The sequence below is a fragment of the Desmodus rotundus genome, chromosome 1, assembly GCF_022682495.2.
Source record: "Desmodus rotundus isolate HL8 chromosome 1, HLdesRot8A.1, whole genome shotgun sequence".
Classification (NCBI taxonomy): Eukaryota; Metazoa; Chordata; class Mammalia; order Chiroptera; family Phyllostomidae; genus Desmodus; species Desmodus rotundus.
In genome coordinates this window covers 30,906,976-30,925,855 of record NC_071387.1, presented here as the reverse complement: position 1 = coordinate 30,925,855, position 18,880 = coordinate 30,906,976, and the positions used below count along the sequence as shown (strand labels likewise).

The following is an 18,880-nucleotide window of genomic DNA, read 5'->3' as shown; positions in this document are numbered from 1 at the left end:
TTTACAGAAGAGGATCTAAGGCCCACAGGACTAGTCTGTGGCAAAACGGATTCAATAAAGCTTCTAAAAGGCCACAAATTCTTAGAAATAAGTATTACAGAAAATATTCAAATCAACTTAAAATTGAACCCCTATAGTAAAAAGATTTAAGGATTAACAGGTTTTCAAAAAGTGAAATATATTATGCCATTAAATTCATAAGCCAGCAAACACTGGAGAAAGGGGTAAAGCGATAAAATTCCCACTTGAAAATCCAGTTACCAATTTCATCTTTTGATTGAAAGTACGTTCCAGCTTCACTGCAACCGATCTGATACCTATATTTGTTCTTGTACTGTTACTTCCATAAACCCAATTTCTATTAGACCATGTTCTCCAAAACCTAGAACAATTTTTACCTTGACTTCAACTGTCCCTAGATCCTTGTTTTGATTTCCTAAAACCTGGGTGAATGAAATTTTTAAAAAGCCTAGTTACCAGCTGCTTGCTATTTAAAGGAATTCTGTGGTAAATGTATTAACCGTACTGCAATCAAGGCCAAATAGGATATAAAAAAACACTACACTTAAATTTTTGCCCATTGAATGCGCCGCGTTCTTAAGGAAGAAACGCAATCATACAATGCTCCAAGTATTCATGTTTCCATTTACAATGGAAGAATTAGCATACCCAACTTTTACTGAGTAACAGTATACATCCATTTTTGAAGCACAAAGAAAAAGCAAGGTCCCTTACAAGTCCTACATACAGAAATGAAAACTTTTGCACTTAATAATTTAAAAAACTCCCGGTTCAAAACTAACCTCTCTCATTCTCCAGCCCTGAAAGAAAAAACTTTCATTCCCTGAGAACAAAACTCAGCCTGTCCAGAAACCCGCGGCGGCAGGAGGCGAAAAAGGACCCTTCCGACTGGTTCCGCGTTCTCCTGGGTGACATCACTTCACCTGCGCCTTGGCAAAAGGGAGGGAGCCAGAGAGCGAGACCAGGCAGCGGCCGGCCGGCACTCCTGCTGGCTGTGCCCGCTCTTTCTTGCTACCCGCCAGGGAAACAAAGAGCGCCGGGCGGCCGGCCGCTCCCCACCAAACACTGGACAACCACACCTTCGCCCGGTCTCCGAGTGCGGGCCCGCAGCCTCCCAAGGGCCTGCGGCTCCGCCCGTCCTGTCCTAGCGCGGGAACCGACGGCCACGGTTCCCAGTACCTGCCAGGAAAGGCTCCGCCCTGCGGGGCTGCTCCCGCAGCTCCTTGCTGGCACGTCGCCTCCTATTGTGACCACTTGCCCAGCCAGCAGCCAGCTCGCCAGATCCCTCGTCCCCGGGCTTCTTCACCCCCAGAACCAGGGCTCCGACCGAGGCGCTGTCACGACGCTTCCTTCCTCCTGGTACCATCACACGGGCAATGCCGGTAAACAAGGGCTGCACCCCAGATCTGACACAGTCAGCTAGCGCCTCGGGGGCTCCATACTCTCCGCCCCCGCGCCCTAACCGCCTGGGCCGCTGCCCCGCCCCGCACCACTGCACGAGGGACCCCGCCCCAGGGCACCCCGCCACTGTGCTGGAGAACCAGGCTCACTGCGCGCCGGCGCACTACTCTCCGCTGCGCGCGCAGGCGACGCCCTTCGCCACCGCGTGATGCGCCAGCACGCAGCCCTCCCACTTCTCGGTTCTGGTCCGCCACGGCCCTGCCCCCTGGCCGGAACAAACCTAGCGTGCGGAACGCTAGATGGACAGGCACTCGGCCACTTCCCCCCACAGCTAGTCTTCACGCACAGCCCCCTTTGTTATCACCCCCGCAGAGTAGGGGGCAGGCGGGGCTGAACCTCTCCCAATTCCTACACTCCTTCCCTAAATTGTTGCTCTGGTCCGTGCCTCCCACTTCCAAAATTCATCAGTTGAACAGTAACTGACCTCACTCAGATGCACAATAGGAATTCATGTGGCCTGAGAGATTTTTATTGATGTGGAAGCAAGGTGCCTCACAGTAGAGCAAGCAGGTTCGAACCCAACTTGTCCAACTGTAAGGTTTGATTTAAAATGTGACAATCAGACCGTGGTGAAGATGGGAAAGGAAAGTTACGAAGACCTAGACAGCTTGGTGACCTTAACATGTTCAAGATCTAAAAAACAGGAAATAAGGCCTTCCATAAAAAGCACAATAAATACAAGGAAAAGATAGTTATGTGGTATCACAGAAAAGATGGGCAATCAAGGGGTCATTATGAAAAAAGTGCTTTAAGCAGACAGGAATGTGATGTCTCCATTTCTAACATCTGAAGACATTTTACAATGGTCCTATGGTGGGGCAGGTTCTAGATCTTTCGGTGTTACTTAAACCAGTCTCGTGCCTGGTTTAGGCCTCAGCTGCTTCCGGTACAAAATTAGGGACTCAGACTAAAATGATGTTCCAGGCAGAACCCTCTTAACCTCTATGTATGAATAACACTATATGGTAATTATTTGTATACACTTGTCTCCCATATTAGAGTCAGCACTAGGACGGACGCTGTTTTGACTCTGGTAACCCAAGGTCCAAACCTACAGCCTGAAACACAACAGCAGGTGCTTAGCAACTGATGCATCACAGTTCCAGCAGTAACATCTCAGGCTTTTACAATTCTTGGACAAAGAAAAGCTAGAATGAGATATTGGCCCCTAGGGGCCACAACCCCTCCCCCAGCCCCAACCACCATTATGCAGCCCCCTTACATAGTTGATTCCTCCCCCAAAGCACACTCTGCCAGCCTAACAAAGCAGCCAATTTGGAGATAATTACATCCATTTTTTTACATTTTTGTTTTCCACTTCATGGTACACAGTCATACATCTCAGCCACATCTTTAGATGCAGCCAATGCAATCCATTTCCAACATCGGAGTTCCTCACTGCTCCCCCTCTACTCCTGTGGATTGACCTAGAATTACAGATCTTCCAGCAGAATCTCAGCTACACAAGCTCCCTTACACAATACAACCCTGAAACAGTTTTTCTTACATACTTGGACATGGGCTATGTGATGAGAGGGAAAAGGGAAAAACTGGCAAAGGGGGGAGAAATGACCATTTGGGAGTTGTTCGATCGTAAGAGTCAGGTTCTGGGCTGAATCTCAGCAGCAAAAATCTATTACAGTCCTCCAGGACTGTATAGGACTTCAGCTTATCTGAATACCCCTTTGTGAGTCAATCTCCTTGAAAACCCTTCTCCAATGGTTAAGAGTTTAGTTAGCTACCTGGGCACTAAGGGCTTAGCCCAAGAAGTGTGCCTAGATGTAAACAATGCTCTCTCCCCCTCAAGGTTGGATAGTTTGAAATTTGTACTTCAATTTCTTCTCTAAATGATTCTCTTAATGAAAAAATCTGGCACCCTGCTTATAAACACTCAATGACAAACTTTAAGGTGGGCCAATTATACCAAAATAGTTGCTCAATTCCACCTATAATTGTATTTGGTGCCTGACCAAAAAAAAAGGGAAGCCTTGTTAGAGAGGTGTCAGATAAAACTTTCTGCAATGATGGAAATGTATTATTATCTGGCACCATCCAAAGGTGACCACAAGCTACATACAGCTGCTGAGCACTTGAAATAGGGCTAGTGCAACTAATGAATCGACCAGGATCATTGTTAACAGCCACATGTGGCTAGCGGACAGCATAGCACTTGTAGGTATAGTTGCTTGTGAAAAGAACTTCCTGAGAATCTGCCCTTTAAAAGTGGTTTTTACAACAGAAGTGAAAACTCTGAATGACTAGTCAAAATACTTCTTCCTAGAGCCCAGCTCAGCTTGTTAGAGTATCATCCCGATATGCCAAGGTTGTGGGTTTAATCTTCGGTTAAGGCACATATAAGAACCAACTAAAGAATGAATAAACAAGTGGAGCAACAACAAAAAACTTCTTCCTGAGGTACCACCCCAAGTCATTTAAGTCCTCTCCTAAAATAAAAATAGAGGTAACCCCTACTTTTCAAAAGCCTGCTTTATACCACTTCGCTTTTACGAAAGACCTACATTAATGCCTGTTTTCACTGACCACAAGGAATCTGAAGAGGATTTAGCAAAAACAGGGTTCAACACTTGTTTTGCCGTAAGCCATTACAGAAGCAGTGTGCAACCTGAGCAGTAAGGGTGGCACCAGTGAGCTCCTTGCCCGGCAGCTACGCTTAGCTGCAAGCTGCCATTGCTCTGAACTGTATCTGTGGGCATCTGTGCTTCATCTCAACTTATTTTGTGCATCCATTAGCATGAAGTGTGCTACGGTAACTGCTTCTTCACTTTATTTTGAATTGCGAAAGGTTTCATAGCAATGCTCTACTTTAAAATAGTGGAGGAAACCTGTATACTAATATACTGCTTACCAAAAAAGGAAAATACCAAAGCTCTTTCAGATGTGTTTGTTCTACCCTGGTGTCCTACCATTCTTTTTCTTTTTAAGATTTTATTTATTTATTTTTAGAGGGGAGGGAAGAGAGGGAGAAAGAGAGGAAAACATTCATGTACGAGAGAGACATCAATCAGCTGCCTCTCACACCCCCCCAACTGGGGACCTGGCCCACAACCCAGGCATGTGCCTTGACTGGGAATCAAACCAGCAACCTTTTGGTTCACAGGCCAGTGCTCAATCCACTGAGCCACACCAGCCAGGTCTGTCCTACCATTCTAATATGTGTCAATAACAGCTGAGATTTTGATTGGGCTGCACTGGATCTAGAGATAAATTCAGGGTGCTGATATCTTCACAATATTGAAAACTTCAATTTATGAGCAAGATGTATCCTTATATTGTCTGAGTGACTAATTTTTTCCATAATGCTTCATAGTTTTCTGTAGAGGCCTTGCACATTTCTGTTCTTAGGTTTATTCTAGATTTTATATATAATTATTAATTTTAATAGTTTACCTTAATTCTTCTGAATTTCCTATGCATATAATCCTGTTGGCAGAAAAGAATGACTGTTCAATTTCTTTCTTTCCAACACATTTTCCTTTTTTGGGGGGGGTCTTGATTTATTTCACTGGCTAGGACCTCTGGTACAGCGCTAAACAGATACAGTGAGAACAGGCATTTCTTATTTCAAAACTGGAAAACTTTCAGTGATGCTCCCCTCTCTGCTCACTCCTCTCCCTTCCCCCTCCCCTTCCTCTAGGCATATCCTTTCTCTCTCCTAAGCTCCAACGGCCCTTCTTCTGCCTCTGTAACTTCTCTCCTGAGCCCACACAGCCCAGCTGGCTCACTTCTATCTCTGTGACTTTGTAAATAAACTTTTGCTTGTATTTGGAAAAAAACTGGAAAACTCTCAACATTTCACATTTCACTATGTTTGCACTAGGCTTTTTTATAGATATCTTTAGCAAGTTAAGGGAGTTTTCTTTTATTTCTACTTTGTTTAAAGTTTATCATAAATGGGTATTTAATTTTATCAATCTTTTGTATCTATGAGCCAATTATGATTTCTCTGTTAATGTGTGAATTACATTGATTGTTTTTTGGATGTTAAACTATTTCACATTTCTAATAACACCATGACTCATTGTATTACCCTTTTTATATATTGTTGGATTTGGTTTGCCAATATTTTGTTTAGAATTTTTTCATCTCTATTCTTGAGTGAGATGAGCTGTTATTTTACATTTTTGTAATGTCTTTGTCAACTTTTGTTACAAAGATTTTTGCTAGCCTCAGAAAATGAAATCAGAGAGTGTTCTTTCTTTTTCTGTTCTCTAGAGAAGTTTCCATAAGATTGGTGTTAAGCTTTCTTGAAACATTTGGTACAATTTGCTGGTTAGTCAACTGAACTTGGAATTACATTTCCTTAGTAGTTATGGATTTCTTTTCCTCATTCTGAAAGTCACAATCTGCTTCTAGTAAACTACCTCACGATCTTGTCAAATTGAAGGACATTACTGCTGGAAATACACTGTCAAATACATTTTTCTCCCCCTCACCCAAGGGCATTTTTTCATTCTTTTTAGAGAGAGAGGAAGGGAGAGAAAGAAACAGCCATGTGAGAGAGAAACATTGATGGGTTGCCCTCCTCACACACCTGGACCAGGGAACGAACCCACAACCTTCTGGTTATGGGACAATGCTTCAACCAACTGAGCCACACCAGCCACAGCTCAAATACACTTTATATACAACAATTACAAACAAATTTTACATAAGTAATAGTAGTCTGCCAAACACTAAATATAAAATTTGGTTTTGTGCTCAATTTTGCAGTTGTAGACATCAAAGAATATGTAAATAATAGTTATCTGAAGGACCTGTATACAAAAGAGATTACTATGGGGGCCACAGGCCCTCTTGTCCCTCTACACACTTCTATCACAACAGCTTACAGTATTTATTAAATGTCTACATCCCCCTATTAAACTGTAATAAGTCCTCTGGGGCAGGTCCCATTTCTCCTTGTTTGTCTGATGTCCATATTGGGAGATTCTTGGCTAATAGAGAATTAATAAAAAAGAAAGGAGGGACCACCTAGTTTAACAGGTTAAAAGGCATGATTGAAGAGCTGCAGATAAAGAATCTCTTGTCCAGATGCTGAAGAACCATGCACATGATGGAAAAAACTGTATCAGGAAAAGAAAAGCTACACACTTTGGGGCCCTGCTCTGACAAAGAAGGTGCTGGCCTTCCTGCTGCAAGTCTGCAACCCCTATAATGAGGAGGCAGGTTCCCACAGTTAACACTGTCAGCAACAGAGCTGTGCTGCCATCATATCCACTGCCGAGCCTCCTGACTGTAACCTTATTCCAACCGTAGCGACTGCTACTGAGGTAGTGGCCTCTACTCTGTGTTCTAAAATAGCATTAATCACCCTCCCTTGCAAATACGTATTTACTTGACCCTTTTGCTCATTATACAGTAAACTCCTTGAAGCTACAGACTCAATCTCACTGATTCTGGCAAGGGGTCTGGCATATGGCAAAAGCACAACAAATAGTTTAACTAATGATATGTAAGTATTACACAGCAGTGTTATATCTAATGTTTTTCTCAATAGGTAAATTCACAATAAGTCATGGGGGACGGAAACACAGTGGGTAGTAAAAGAGAGGAACAAGGACACAAAAAATAAATTTCAAAATTTCCTGAAGCGAGCTCTGCTCACCCTCCTCCCCTAAAACTTCCCCTCCTTCCATCAAAACCAGCTAATAAGATAAAGCTGCTCAGAGGAAAGGTGTATTGGCCTAGCACTAATCAGTCTATGCTTTATCTACAAGCATGACAAGATTTGATGTAATGTAAAACAAATAGTATAAATACTTTCACCCATGTTATCCTGTCAGAATGAAATGGTTAATTATCAGCAACTACCAATGGTAGTTGCAAAAGTACACCCCAATCTAAACCCACTGAAAACTCCTATATTAAAGCCACACAGGCTTTGGGATGGGAGTGGTCAGACCCACAGTGCAGGTGACAGATGGCAGGCATTGGCTGCACCATGGCAGAGGGAATAATGGAGGAAGAGCTCTTAAGGCAGCAAAGGTGGGAAGAAGCTAAAGCAGACCCAGGGTGACAAGTCATCAGCCATGAAGGAGTTCAAGAGGGACGAGTGAATAAACCTGAGTACCTAGGATAAACTGAGGTAGAAATAGAAAAGTAAGAGACCTACACCAAACCAGAAATGGAGTGGCGACGGTGCAAATAAAGCACACGCTGTACACCACAGTATGTGCCATCTCTGGAGCAGGGCAAATAGGAAAGAGCCGGCTCTGAGGCATGACCTGCCTTCACAGGTACTTTTGAAGCACAGATCTCAAAGTCTCCTTGCTCATTCTGTTCTGGTGAAAAAGACGTATCTTAGGAGAAATTCTAGTTGCTATGACTCTCACTCTAAATTGCTCCAGCATCTTAATCTCATGGCAAATTACACTTTGATAGTATAGTTTCACGAAATACACCGAATAGCCACAGGCAAAGAAGGCACTAAAGGCAAATATGATCTGAAAAGTCAGTGAACCTGGGCTATACTTTTTATGTAAGGGCTTCGAGGAAATAATTGATGGTATAAGCACTGATTAAGAAACAGAACAGTACAGACAACTAGCTCCTTCACTTTGGGCAGAACAATGAAAAAACACTACTGATAAAGGACATGGGACTGAGAGGAAGTCTTAAAATGTTTGAAATACAAGAAACATGAAAATGTTCTCTAAGTGGATCAGACTACATGAACATCTTGTAACCTCCCCCATGTTTGATGAGGAACAGACTTCCTTCTCTAGGGAATTCTGGTAGATTTCATGTAACTACATAGTTGATAACTTGCTCTGGATGGTCCCCTGCTACAGAATTCTAACATCTTGTACTGAAGTATGATCAGCCCACGGAAGCAGCCAGTGTCCTCCTAGTCACTTCCACTGATGACACACTTTTAAGCCCCTGCCTAACATGAGTGGTTTTGCACAGACATTGTGATACATGGCACATCTCTACAATGCCTGAGTCATCCTGCCAATGTCATGTTCAACAGGCCTATCCAGACTTTACCTAAGTTAAAGAAAGAAGTGTGTTACCTGAGCAACTCCAATTTACGCCACAAAACAAATGATAATCCTAAATAAAAACTCTTAAGGCAGACCAACTCTTTGTAAAGCAAATATAAAATTCAAGCTATCATAGGAGGTTTATATATCCCCCTGCCTTTGCTCGCTTATTCCTGTTACAACAGTGTCTTATAAATAAATACATAATAAGCTTAGCAGGCAAAGACATTTCAAAGGAAAAAAAAAAGCTACATAACAATCTCAAAAATACCTATCATTACATGGTATTTCTAGTCATCTCAGATATTTCAAAATAAGGCAAAGAGAATCTATTTAAAAACACATTGAGCCCTGGCTGGTGTGTCTCAGTGGACTGAGTGCCAGCCGCAAACCAAAGGATCACCAGTTCAATTCCCAGTTAGGGCACATGCCTGGGTTGCAGGCCAGGTCCCCAGGGACAACCACATAAGAGGCAATCACACATTGATGTTTCTCTCCCTCCCTTTCTCCCTCCCTTCTCCTCTCTAAAAATAAATAAAATCTTAAACATTGGATCACATAATACCATATAGCTCAGAAAGTATAATATAAAATGTAGTTAAATATCTGGAGACAGATTTCCTAAACATAAAAACAATGAAATATATTTTGAAGAACTATACCAATATATTTGTTCCCAAAATAATTTTAAATTTCTGTATGAAAATAATTCGTTAAAAATTAAAGGCTGAGAATTTTTTTGCAAATATGATGATTAATGACCCCATACAAAATAACAGGAATATCTCAAAAGAAAAATATGCAAAAGATAATTTTTAAAGCAATATAAATGACTAATGAACAAATGAACATATGAAAGGCTATACAGTAAAACTCTACAACCTCAGTAGCTATCAAAGAAATACACATTAAAACAATTATACACCATTTATCATCTATCATATTCACAGACTCCTTTGTGACACTCATATCCTTTGATTCAATGCTACAAGCAATCTAGTGTCAAGATATAGATTATTCAAAATTTATTACAAATCTACACTAATCAAAACATGGTGGTACTGGAATAAAGACATACATCACAGACCAATGGAACTCAACAGAGAGCCCAGAAACACACCCTTACCTATATGGTCAAATGACCTTTTGTGGGGGAAAAACAGACTTCTCAACAACAATGTTAGAAAAACTGGATATCTATATGCAAAACAATAAGGACAGAAGACCCTTACCTTTCACAATATACAAAAAATGAGTCAAAAGTCTAAACATAAAAGCTAAAATTATAGAACTTTTAGGAAAAAATATAGGGAAAAACCTACACAGCATTGGATCTGGCAATGATTTCTTTGATACAACATCAAAAGGACAGGCAACAAAAGGAAAAAATACACTAGATTACTTCAAAATAAAAACTAAGCAAAGGACACAACAGAGGGAAAAGGCAACCTATGGAATGGGAGAAAATATTTACAAATCCTATGTGTGATAAGGGGTTCATATCCTAAATATATAAAGGACTCCTACAACTGGACAACCAAAAATAAAAAAATAAAGCCTGACTTTGAAGAGGGCAAAGCAGCCCTGGCAGAGCAGCTCCGTTGGTTAGAGGGTCACCCTGACGTGCCACAGTTGCGGGACTGATCCCCAGTCAGGGCACATACAAGAGTCAACCAAAGGAATCCAGCCAAGATGGAGGCATAGTTAAACACAATTTGCCTCCTTGCACAACTACAGAAAAAATTTCAACTAGCCCTCAAAACAAATGACACCCAGAACCATCAGAAAATCAAGCTGTATGGAAGTCTGACAAACAAGGATTTAAAGAAGCTATACGCATCCAGATAAGTGGTAGGGAAAGAGACATGGAGATGGGCAGAGAGGGATGGAGAAGCTGCAGAACAGGCGATCCCACATTCACGTATGGTGGATAAAAATCAAGGATACTTTGGGAGCAAGGGATCCCAGCCCTAGGCCGGACCACACAGCCCCGGGTTTCATCACCAGGAAGGTAAATTGCCCTAACTTCTGGCTCTAAAAACCAGTGGGGATTGGGGTGGCAGAAGAAACTACAGGATGTTCAAGAGACTCTGCATAAAAGGCCTGCAAGGAATTAGGACATATGCAGACACACCCTCTCTGGAATTCAGCACCAGGGTAACAGTTGGAAGGGTGCCAGTCACATATGGGGAGTGGGTGAGGTGACTGGAAATGGGGCTAGTGTTGGGCAAACCTCCAGAAGCCAAGCAATGGCACTGCCCCCTCTCAGAGTCTGACTCTCACACCGAGCCACAAAGCAGTGAAACGGGTTGCCCCGCTCTGGCGATTACCTAAGGCTCTACCCCCCACACACAATTTACAGGTGCCTTTTCTACAATAGGTCACACTTCTAAGGCAGGCAGTCAAAGTAGCTCTACCTAATACAGAAACACAGGGAGGCTGCCAAATTGAGAAGACAAAGAAATATAGCCCAAAAGAACAGAACAAAACCTCAGAAAAAGAACTAAACAAAACGGAGATAACCAACCTATCAGATGCAGAGTTCAAAACACTGGTGTTCAGGATGCTGAAAGAACTCATGAGGACGGCAACTGCATGAAAAAGATCCAGGCAGAAATGAAGGCTACACTAAGTGAAATAGAGAAAAATCTATAGGGAACCAACAGTGGAGGGGATGACGCTGAGATTCAAATCAATGATTTGGAACATAAGGAAGAAATAAGCATTCAACCAGAACAGCAAGAAGAAAAAAGAATTTAAAAAAATGTATGAGGATAGTATAAGGAGCCCCTGGGACATCTCTAAACGTACCAACATCCGAATCATAGGGATGCCAGAAGGAGAAGAGGAAGGGCAAGAACTTGAAAACTTATTTGAAGAAATACTGAAAGAAAACTTCCCTAATTTGGCTAAGGAAATAGTCATGCCCAGGAAGCACAGAGTGTCCCAAACAAGTTGGATCCAAAGAGGACCACACCAAGACAGATCATAATTAAAAAGCCAAAGGTTAAAGATAAAAAGAGATCTTGAAAGCAGCAAGAGAAAAGCAGAGAGTTACCTCCTAAGAAGTTCTCACAAGACTGTTAGCTGATTTCTCAAAAGAAACTTTGCAGACAAGACGGGACTGGCAAGAAGTATTCAAAGTGGTGAGAAGCAAGGACTTACAACCTAGATTACTCTCTCCAGCAAAACTATCATTTAGAATGGAAGGGCAGATAAAGTGCTCCCCAGATAAGGTAAAGTTAAAGGAGTTCATCCACCAAGCCCTTATTATATGAAATATAAGAGGAACTTATTTAAGAAAAAGAAGATGATCAAAACTATGAATATTAAAATGACAACAAATTCACAACTATCAACAACTGAATCTAAAAAGCAAACTAAGCAAACAACTGGAACAAAAACAGAATTATAGATATGGAGATAATTTGGAAGGTTATCAGTTGGGACGGCAAAAGGGGAGAATGGGGAAAAAGGTATGAAAAAGGAATTAAGAAGCATAAATGGTAGGTACAAAATAAATAGGGGGATATTAAGAATAGTAAAGGAAATGGAGTAGCCAAAGAACTTATATGCACAATCCATGGAAATGAACTAAGAGGGGGGAAATGCTAGAGGGAATGGGAGTATTGGGCAGAGGGGGACAAAAGGGGAAAAGTTCGACACCTGTAATAACATAATCAATAAAGTATTTTTTTTAAAAAAAGAATCAACCAAAGAATGCAAAATAAGTAGGACAACAAATTGATGTCTCTCAAAAAAAAAATCAATAAATAAAACCTACTTTTAAAAAGGGGGCAAAGACTTGAATAGACATTTCTCTAAAGAAGATACATAAATAGACAAAAAACACACGAAAAGATGCTCAACATTACTAATCAGTAGGGGAATGCAAATCAAAACCATAATGAGATAAAACCTTGCATCCATTAAGGTGGCTACTATTAAAAAAAAAAAACAACACAGATGTCGTCAAGGATGCGGAAAGACTGGAATCTGTGTGCACGTGTGGGAATATAAAATGGTGCAGCTGCTATAGAAAACAGTACAGAGGTTCAGCTGCTATAGAAAACAGTACAGAGGTTCCTCAAAACATTAAAAACACAAATGATACAGCAATTCCTCTTCTGGGTATATACCATAAAGAATTAAAAACAGAACCTCAAAGAGATATTTGTATATCCATGTTCCTAGCAGCATTATTCATGATACCCAGGAGATTAAAAAAAAACAAAACCAAACCCAAGTTCATGAATAAATGAGTAAACAAAATATGTTATAAACACAGAAAGGAATATTCTCCAGCCATAACAAGGAAGAAAATTCTAAAGGGGAGTGAGTGCTAGGAGGAGGGAGGCAAGGGGGTAGGGATGGGGACACCTGCAATAGTGTCAACAATAAATTTAATAAGGAAGGACATTCTGACACGTGCTACAACATTGATGGACCTTGACAACATGACACAAAGTGGAATGAGCCAGTCACAAGAAAACAAATATTGTATGACTCCACTTATATGAGGTACATAGAGTACTCAATTCCATACAAACAAAGTAGAATGGTGGTTGCCAGTGGATGGGAGAAGAGAAAAATGAAGAGTTACTGTCTAATGGATATGGAGTTTACAATTTATAAGAGAAAAGAGTTCTGGAGATTTATTAGACGGCAATGTGAATATACTTAACACTAGTGAACTATAAATTTTAAAACAGTCCTGACTGGTGTGGCTCAGTGGATTGCATGCCAGCTTGCAAACTCAAAGGTCGCAGGTTTGATTCCCAGTCAGGGCACATGCCTGCGTTGCAAGCCAGGTTCCCAACTGGGGGCCTGTGACAGGCAACCGATCAATGTATCTCTTGCACATTGGTGTTTCATGAGCTTTTATCCTCAGGACTAGAAAATTACTGGAAGCGCTGTGAAGGTACGGAGGCTGCGGGAACTTACAAAACAGGACATGCCAGACTGCTGTGACTCTGTACCCAGAGATAACATGGAAACAAGCTGCAGCCTAAACAAGGCCAACTGAGACATCCTGCTCTACAACCACCCCAATCACCTAATCAAAGATCAAAGCCCCCACCCCTCAGGGCTGGTGAACCTAGCCCTTTCCCTCTCTTGGGAAAGTAAAATAAAATTTTACTCTCTGCACTTTCTTCTCTTTGTGAATTCTTTCACAGACTGTGTTACCGACCACCCTGACACTTCCCATAACCAGCAGAATAAAATATAAAGTTCTTTCCCAAGGCTTACCAAGATCCACATGATCTGGCCCGTGCCTGCCTCTTCTCATACCCCTTGCACCCTCATCCACCTTGCCTGTACACGTCAGCCTTCTTTCTGTTTGCACAATCTTTCTAGTGTTAGGGCCTTTGCACAGCTGTTTCCTCTCCCTAAAATGTGTTCATTCCCATCATTCATATCTTAGCCTAACTGCCACTATCCTAAAGGCCTTCCCCAAAACCTGATCTAGAGGAGCCAACTCCCCAATTACTTGCACAACACTTGTATCTGATTATGTACTGGTTTACATATACAGTTCATTTTCTGCCTCTTTTCACAAAAAAATAAGCACCAAAAACAAGATCTTGTCAGCCTTTTCACCACTGTATCCTGGTAACTCAACAGTGCCTGGCACATAATAGGTACTTAATAAATATTTGCTGAATGAATAAATGCATACAAGTTTTTTATAAATGATCTAAAGCTTCACAATTAAAGACATTAAATAAATTACCATGGAGCCTTACGATGGAGCATTATGCAGCCATTTTACCTGATGTTCCAGGTAGATAAAGAGTGCAGATTATATTTTCCAAGATGGCCATAGTATGTTCTCCTGCCTTTCAGTCTCTTTTTCAAACATTATGTTGACACTCCTGCCCAGTGGCAGGACTGATGTCCCCTTCCCTTAAATCTGGCAGGGTTATGATGCTTTGTGACTTCTGAAACTAGGTCATAAAAGGCCACACAGCATCTGCCTGATCCTCTTGGGACAGTCACTCTTGCACTCAAGCCACCATGCTGCGAGAAGCCCAAGCTACATAGAAGTGGCTCAGGCTGAGCCCCAGTTGAAACCCCAGCACTCAACATCAAACAAGTGAGTAAATACTTCAAGATGATTCCATCCTCAGCCACCATTTGACAGTAACTGAATGAGAGACTCCACAAAAGAGCCACCTAGCTGAGCACAGAAAACCCCAAACCATGAAAGATTAAAAACATATGCTTTTCACCACTGAGTTTTAGGGCAACCGATTACACAGTCAAATAAAATGAGCAGAATTTAGTTTTATTTTAACCATGCAGAGGACACAGAGGAAAAATTGAAGGAAAAATGTTATGTTAAGAGTAATTATCTACTGAGAAATGGTGAGTGTATGCTTATGACATAGTCTGTTTGTATGCATCTCCCAAATTTCCATAATGGACACGTAACTATATAATTGGGAATGTGGGGAGATTTAATGTTTTTTTAAGCGCAAGTTGCAAGAACAATCAAATATCCTTAGCTGAGTCTTCTTTAACTGACCATGGAAGATTTAGGAATGCCCAATAAGCATATAAAAAGATGCTCACCATCATTAGTCATTAAAGAAATGCAAATAAAAACCACAATGAGATGCCACTTAACACTCACTACAATGGCTATAATTTAAAAAACAATAAAAAAAATGTTGGCAAGATGTGTAGAAACCGGAACCCTCAAGCATTTTCTGGAATGCAAAATGGTGCAAACCACTTTGGAAAAAAGTTTGGCAGTTCTCCAAACATTAAATAAAAATCTACTGTGTGACCAACCACCCAAAAACATGCATGTAAATACTCATAGCAGCATTATTCATATAAACAAAATAGGAAAACAAATATCCATCAACTAATGAATAGATAAACAAAATGTGTTAGATCTATATAATGAATTATTTTTCACCCCTAAAAAGGAATGGGGTACTGATTCATGCTACAACATAGATGAGCCTTGAAATCATCATGCAAGAGAAGCCAGTCACAAAGGGGCCACATATTACATGATTCCATTTATATGAAATGTGCAGAATAGGCAAATCTGTAAAGACAGAAAGATTAGTGATTACCAGGAGTGAGGTGGGGACAGGGATTAGTTAAAATTAGTCAACTTTTAAGAAAAATTGCCTTTTATTCCCAAATCTGAGAAATGGGCCATTCCTGAAAGTTAAGTGAGGATAATATGTGTTTGGACAATGTGTTCAGAATAGCTAAAGAATTATTTTTACCTGACGTGTACCAGGGATAGAAGATCTGGTCTAGCCGAGGCAGGAGACAGGAAGGAGGAAACTCTGGAGGTGCCCCAGGGCTAAGATAAAGGACAATGATATAGGACAGAGACCCTGTTCTAAGACTGGTTGTCCCTACTTTCTGGAAAGACACTGAATCATGGTGACGTATGAATGCATCTGCGCAGAAGATGCTTCAAGACTCCTGCTTCATTATAATAGCATTATAATAAATTAACATTGTATGACCTCCTTCTCCGGTGGCCAATCAAGGAAAATCATGGGAGACCACATGCGCAGTAGCTTTAAAGTAATACAACTACATGTACATGCCCAATAAAAGCCTGCCAAAACTAGCCAGGAAATATCCGCCCTATAAGGATAGAATCCCTCCAGCCCCAGAGGTCAATATCTCTCTGCTTGGAGTTGGCCTGCTCTCATGTTCTGGGGAGTATACCATCACTTAATAAATCTGCTCTCTCTTTCTACTATAAACTCTGTGTGTTTGGTTCAATTCTTCGTCTGCGATCACCAAGGACCTGCTTACATGTGCTCACCTGTGCCATATAGCCCCAGCACTGTAGGGTGACTCCTGAATAAGTCATTTCTCCCACAGAGGTTGAATTAGCTGTGCTCTACAATCCCTTCAATTCTGAGAGGGAGAGTGGGAGGAAGGGAGTGGGGCAGAGGGGGAGAGGAACAGAGGAGGAGAAAGAAAGAAAAGGAGAAAGAGAACATGCACATCCAAGCTGTATATATCAGGCAGCAGGTTCATTTTTGTTTTTGCAAAATCAACACCCATTTGTTATACAGAGAAATGTCAGACCCATGGACAAGGACAATGGGGTGGGGATTGTCTCTGGGAGTGGGGATTGGACAGGGCAGGAGAGAGCAAGGGTGGGGGGGATAGAGGGGGATGGGGACTGTAACTTAACAACAATTAAAAAAGAAAAAGACCAGCCATGTGGATGTAAAGTACGGTATAGGAAATGGAATAGCCAAAGAACTTACACGCATGACCCATGAACGTAAACAATGAATGGTGGGGGGGATTGCCAGAGGAAGTGGGGGGTGCTGGGGGGAGAGGGGCAAGAGGGGAAAAAATCAGGATAACTGTAATAGCATAATCAATAAAATATAATTAAAAAAAAAAAAAAGAAATGTCAGGTGTTTTCAACATGCCATCTACCACTCTACTCCCCAGAATGTGCCTGATGATCCTATTTAAAGCAATCAGTACCATCCTGGTGGTCCTCATCCCATTTATTCTGCTCTACATTTTCTTTAGTCCACTGGGTTTATTATAACAGACCGCATGATTTACTATTACATTTATTTTATTGTCTGCCTCCTCCAGTTATATTGTGCACATGAAAACAACAGCAACTTTTGTTTAGTAACGTGAAGCATCATCTAACTGCTTAGACACAAAGCTGCCAATCAATAAATATATTTTTTAAGATTTTTTAAAAAATTTATTTTTAGATAGAAGGGAAGGAAGGGAGAAAGAGAGGGAGAGAAACATCAATGTATGAGAGAGACATTGATTGGTTGCCTCTTGCACACCCCTAACTGGGGCCCTGGCCCAAAACCCAGGCGTGTGCCCTGACTAGGAATCGAACCAGTGAGCTTTGGGTTCACGGGCCAGCACTCAATCCACTGAGCCATACCAGACAGGGCCAGTAAATATTCTTTACTGGCTGAATCAGTTAAATAAATTATAAATGTAGTCAAGAGATCCTAACCCATCTTCTCCATTTCCCAAGTATACACAAGGTAGGCAAGACAGAGGAGAGTATCTCTGAAAGTTCCTTCATCTGCTGACCACTGTATTTTTCAGACCATAAGACGCACCTAGGTTTTAGACAAGGAAAATAGGAAAAAAAAATTTGAAGCAAAAAATGTTGTAAAATATTTTAATAAAAATAACATTATATTTCACCAATATGTATATGTAAGCTACATTAGGACTATAAGATGCACCCCCATTTCCTCCCAAATTGGGGGGTGGTGCGTCTTATAGCCCGAAAAAATACAGAAAGTGACAAAATCCCTTAAACTTCTCTCCCCCCTCCCCATGTATTTCAGAAAAACTCCCATCTCCTAAAAGCACAAAATCAGTCACACAAAGATTCAGAAATTAGGAGGAAAATCTTTTTAAAGTAAAAAGTATCTGAGGTGGAAAGAAATCTCATCTCCAGATTCTAAACCAGGAGACAGAATTTGGCTTTCCCACCATAAATGAACAAATGGATAAAGACATATTATACTTAGTAGGGGAAAGAAAGCTTCACCCCCAAATATTGTAATATTACTGACCTAAAGTGATTTTGCCTTTTTCCCTCTATCATCACTCTTATTTTTAAAAGCTTATTTCTAAAATATGTTGTATACAGAAGTATGGAGCCAACTACAGTGGTTTACTTTTATTATAAAAGAAGTTAAAAGTTAAACCCATGCCTCTGGATTACCGTAATAAAAAAAAAATTCTGGAATGCTAAAAACATATCATTCTCTTTGTAAACAGAATGTAAACTGTCTGAGCAAAGCTCACAAAGATAGACAGATCAACACAGAACAAAGAAAGCTATTTGGAAAATCCCAGTATCAACCAACTTCTTGACTGAGCTCCAACAGGATGGGGGAGGAAGACCTTGATTAAAACAGCAGAGAAAAAGATCACTTGGACTGGTATGCCTGGGAAACTACCAAAGGAGTGATACATTCCTGCGTACAAGATACAGGAAATGGGAGGGAAGCCACCAGAAACTGACGGTGGAAAAGACTAAATTTTGGCCCATCCAACACTGGCAGCCAGATGTTTCAAACACAAAACCCATATTAGCATCTACAGAAAGGGTTAGGCCACCCAGGGTACTGATGAGTATTGGAAAGCCCCCGAAGACCAAGTTTCTTAGAGATAAAAAGAACAGAAGCAAAACACCAAAATGAAACAAAACCACCAAGAGTTTGGACCTGATTTAAAAAACAGGCCCAAAGCAGGGTGGTGTTTTTTTGTTTGTTCTGTGCATGAATCAGACAGGTTCCATCCTTAATCCTTAACATTTTAATTGGGCTTTGGAAACAGCCAGAAAAAAAAAAAAGTAAATACGAGAAGGAATCATAATCAAACACGATCAA

The 18,880-nt window shown here is 41.0% G+C and overlaps 1 protein-coding gene across 8 annotated transcripts in view; it reads right to left on the bottom strand.

Annotated features, from left to right (window-relative positions):
* The window catches only part of RNF38 (ring finger protein 38), a 118,567-nt gene that overhangs the window by 51,094 nt on the left and 48,593 nt on the right, over nucleotides 1–18,880 (bottom strand). Inside the window, exon 1 of one of the 8 annotated variants that reach the window (XM_053922609.2) lies at nucleotides 1,201–1,555. The exons of 5 other annotated variants lie outside the window; for them this stretch is intronic. Coding sequence is in view for 1 of the 3 variants with exons in the window: in XM_053922602.2 (XP_053778577.1) it covers nucleotides 804–812 (9 nt within the window). In the remaining 2 variants the exon portion in view is untranslated. 2 more of the 8 variants (XM_053922638.2, XM_053922602.2) reach the window with 2 other exon arrangements.